Consider the following 4,808-nt stretch of genomic DNA (forward strand, 5'->3'; position numbering starts at 1 on the left):
GAGAGACGGATAGGCAACTTGCAAGTATTAATCTAGTGCTAGAGGATATGCTAAGAGTGTATGTTAGTGAGAAGCAATCCAATTGGAAAGATTACCTCTCTAGTTTGGAGTTTACTTATCATGATGTAATGCATGTTACGATTAGGTTTAGTCCCTGCATGTTTATATCAGGGTTTCAACCTCGATCACCAGTTGTTGTGGGGGTTGCCTATTGAAGAGGAATGACAGCAAGTCAAGGACTTAATCTATGCTGATGAGGTATGTCAGAAAGTTGAGAAGAGGTATTCTTATATGTTCCAACACCTTCAAAAAGTTTAGAAACTGGTCATTCAATTAGTTAGTTGACGTACTCATTTAAAATACTAAAGTGAGTTATAAATAGAGTCTACATACTATTTTGGATATCATCCGTTTACACAAACGCTTGCAAAGGGACAACAATGTAGAAAATCAAGATGTTCTTCTTAGTTCCATTGAACCTCCTATTGAATCGTATATCGATCAAATGGACAACTAGACCGGAGGGAGGTGCCATTGTAAACATTAGTGATCTTGAGAAGATATCACAAATTTTATTCTTGATGATGAAAACGCTTCTCCAAGGGGAGAGTAATTTCAGGCCTAAGGTAGGATTGGGGGTGTGGGGGGGCGGGGGCTCCTAAAATAGTGACCAGTGTCTACATAGGAAATATAGGGGCAAGGATGGTTGGAGATTAGTATGCAGTAGTTTCTCTATCTGTTTGCTTAATAAAAGCACATAAAGAAGCAAACTGATCAACTCAACTGCATTTCTATATCTGGATATCCTCCCTCTCTCTCTCTCTCTCTCTCTCTCTCTCTCTCTCTCTCTCTCTCTCTCTCTCTCTCTCTCACACACACACACACACACACACACACACACACACGCGCGCGCGCGCGCGCGCGCGTGCACACTTTTTTTTTGTAATGTCATTTTGAATTACCCATGGGAAACCTCAAGATGAGGAAAACCCACAGAAAATACTACAAACGGGAAATCAGAAACAGACAAAATAAAGCTCGTAATGACTGATAGTAATCTCATCCAAGTCATAAGCCACTTGGAGAGACTGCAACAGAGCCATCTTGAAGAAGAAAATAGAATCGACTTGCATCTGCTGAAACATGAGGTAATTACGTACTCTCCACACCGTCCAAAGCGCCCAGAATCTAACCCAGCCAAAAAAGTATGCATACGGCCGAAGTAATGGCGGAAGTACTCCAAAGATCCAGAAAGATCTACCAAAAAGCATTCCAGGAAAACGCGTGCGAAGAGCAGTAGAGATGCAATCCACAAACTGCAGCGTATGAGAACAAGACCATAGTAAATGCGGAATGGTCTCAATTGTTGCAACACATCTAACACATTGTGAAGAGGCCAATCTCCTAGAATGTAGAAATTTGCCAATCGGGAGAACCCCAAGTATGCATCTCCACATAAACAGTCTCTCCTTCAAAGGCAATTTCGCATGCCACACCTTCATGACCTTACTCCGCCACCAAATATCACTCTTGTTCATATTCCATACCTTATCACAGTGTTCGTACATCCAAGAAAATGATTGCAAATGACCATACACTTTCTTTGCAAAAATCAAAGAGGCCGATGAACCATCATATTGCCAATCACAAATTCGGTTTTCTGCAACCAGCGGTGGAACAGGAGATATGGAATCATCCAGATTTTTAATGTTGTCCCACATACGCCTATAATGCATCTCAAGCCCAAAGATATGAGCAGCCTGTCTGAACGAAAACATCCGTCCATCAGCATCCAACACATCAATTACGCTGCAAATACCTTTTTGCGAGAGAAAATAAACCTGTCTTGGAGAGCATTGAACAAGAGTTCGATCAAAAACCCGACTCCAATGTAAACTTTCTAACCGAAGCGAGTTGCCACATATGTCATCTCTACCATGCCACAACAAGTCCTGCGTGACTACTTTCCAATCCGCTACAAGACTGGAGGTAAAAGGACCTCCAAGTATCGTGGCCTGAAACTTACCAAAAAACACATCCCAATACGATGGCTGCCAATGGCGAAAAGCCGGTGTAGAAACCGCATGAGAGCACAAAAACGCAAACATTTGCGTCCAAGGCTGTTTTTGCTCAACCAACACCAACAACAATGTGGCCTTTCTTGCTATAACATGAGAACCTAGATGCAGAATATTCAAACCACCACAACGCTTCAGAGTACATAATTTATCCATTGCAAGCAAACGCAGACCCTTTTTCTGAGAAGAAGTAGACCAAAAGTGCTCCAGTATTTGAGACATGAAAGCTTGAATACGACGATATGGCCAATGCAACATAGGCAAGAAAAATTGCACATATGCCACCAATATGGACTGTACTATTTTGAGTCTTACATGTAGCGGCCAAGTGGATAATTTCCAATAGTGTAATTTAGACCTCAATTTGTTCTCAACCCAATCCAATAGGTTTTCATTATTAACCGACCAAGCCAGCGGGTATCCAAGATGTCTCACAATTTGGTCAGGCTTTACTATCTCCCCTGGCCATAATGCTGAGTGCCAATCCATTTGATGCAACGGTAACAATTTAGATTTTTGAAAGTTTACTTGCAATCCTGCAGCGTGTACATAAAGATGCAATGCTTCCATTATACATTGAGCATCCTCCGGTGTATTCCTAGGCCAAAACATGGAGTCATCTGCATATGCTTGCACCACAAAATGATCTCTCGATAGCAATTCCAATCCATGCAAATGCCCAGACACAGTCAAGGAGTCCAAGTACAACAAAAGAGGGTGCGTAGCAATAGCATACAACATAGCACTCAAGGGGCAACCTTGCTTAACTGATCTACCAAGATCCCATAATCAAGTCAACTCACCATCAATGATTCCAGTAGATTGACTATTCTCGTATAGGAAATAGACCACTCGCCACATCTTGGAACCAAAGCCCAAAGCCTTCATAGTCTGAGCGATGAAATCCCATTGAATCGTGTCAAATGCTTTCTCTATATCAACCTGCACGATAAGTACATCATGTCCAGTATATTTTGCATACTCAATCCCAACAAAAGCATTAGCAATATTATCCATAATTTGCTTGCGAGGAATGAATCCAGATTGAGCAGGATGTATGCCTGAGAAAAAATGATCCTTAATACGAGAAGCTATCATTTTTGACAACAACTTATAAACAACCAGCATAAGCGTGATCGGACGCCAGTGCGAGAAGTAGTCACATAATGTCTGCTTAGGCAACAGTTTCACCAAACCTTCTTTCCATGATTGCAGCAATGACTGTTTAACCCATGCCTGATTAATCATGAAGAGTAGAGGCTGCTTAAGTGACTCCCAAAAGCGAAGGAAAAATTCAATTGTAAGACCGTCCCATCCAGGGGATTTCCAGTGCCCAAGATGCAACAAGCTGTCATGCAACTCAGCCTCAGTAAAACTATCCTCAAGGATAACTGCATCATTCCTCGTCAATATAGGATGCACATACGACAACAGTAGCTGTCTGGCTTGCAAAGCTTCACTTGAAGGAACCCCAGTCCCAACAAAAACCTGTTGAAAATGATCAACCATGCAATCCGCCAATTGACCTTTATTGGTCGTCCATGGCTCAATATCAATCTTAACCCTTTTAATAGACATAGATAACCTCGAATGATGCAAATGCTCAAAGAACTGCTTTGATGAACAACCTTTATCCATAAAAGCATATTGTCTTGATCTTACTTTCCATTTTTCAAGTTTCCTCCTGTTATTATGCATTAAAGAGGCTTTAGCTGCACATAATTCATCTTGTTCTGACTGAGTAAGCCGTCGAATATCTGCAATACTTTCCAAAGTTTGAGTAGTCATCTTACCTTCCTACACTTTATCTCTCATCCGTGCATATACCATGAACCATAATCCTTTATGACTGCTTGAATCCGCATGACAAAGCAGTACCAAGCCATATCCACATCTATAAACATATGAGAGACAAGTGGTGGAATCACTGCATCAATCAAGGTTTGAAATGCCTTGTGCGAGAGATAAGCATTATTAATATGCAACAGTCGCTTAGTAGGAAGCAAGGAATTTGTATCCAATGTCTCAATATGGATCATGAGACAAAGAGGAAAATCCTCAGAAAGAGTAAAGGAGCGATCAAGCCTCATATCACATGCAAACATATCATATTGCTGAGAGCCAAGTACATACCACCAATCCAATCTAGCTCTATATTCCGAACAAGCATTATGAGCAAAAGTGTAGCCTCGCTCCAAAAAATGAGAGCTAGTCCACAGATCCAACACTCCTGTACCACTAATCAAAGCATCCCACGAAGAACGTTCCAAGTTTAACATATGTGAATGGCCAGTTGTATTATCCATGTTTGCCGGCGCATTATTAAAATCCCCACACCAAAAAGCATGTGAACGACAGGGATATTTGACCAAACCTTGCCAAAGACGATCTGTGTGCCGAAGCAGTATAAGCATAAATACCAGCAAATTCAAAAATATTGCCTTGCACAAGACATTGAACAACCATCCAGCAACATAGTAAACCAATGACACCACCCATGTAAGGCCTAATAGGTTAGCAATGACACTACCCGAAACCTAATTAAGGTTACAACTGTTAGTATCACACAAAGAACTATATCTAACAGATAGTTACTTTTCTTTAAATATAACCAACTATTCACAACCATATTCAGTCACATGCGTAGCTATAAGGTAGGACTAATTATAAGTGTCAGGTTCAAGCCCAGTCCTTAGATAGAAGTTCAAGTTTAAGTTAATAGAAAGGTCC

General features: G+C 41.0%; 1 protein-coding gene across 1 annotated transcript; it reads right to left on the bottom strand.

Moving 5' to 3' along the window:
- Positions 1 to 1,016: 1,016 nt before the first annotated feature.
- LOC147456460 (uncharacterized) lies at positions 1,017 to 2,819 on the bottom strand. The gene has a single exon (XM_086513852.1). It carries the CDS (start codon positions 2,817 to 2,819, stop codon positions 1,017 to 1,019), a length of 1,803 nt encoding a protein of 600 aa, XP_086369978.1.
- Between the last annotated feature and the right edge of the window lie 1,989 nt (positions 2,820 to 4,808).

This window comes from Adiantum capillus-veneris, chromosome 6 (genome assembly GCF_014529385.1).
Source record: "Adiantum capillus-veneris isolate H3 chromosome 6, ASM1452938v2, whole genome shotgun sequence".
Lineage (NCBI taxonomy): Eukaryota > Viridiplantae > Streptophyta > Polypodiopsida > Polypodiales > Pteridaceae > Adiantum > Adiantum capillus-veneris.

Bases quoted from the DNA above. Each gene is read 5' to 3' on its own strand.
- LOC147456460 (XM_086513852.1), bottom strand. From the start codon at position 2,819: ATGTTGTATGCTATTGCTACGCACCCTCTTTTGTTGTACTTGGACTCC.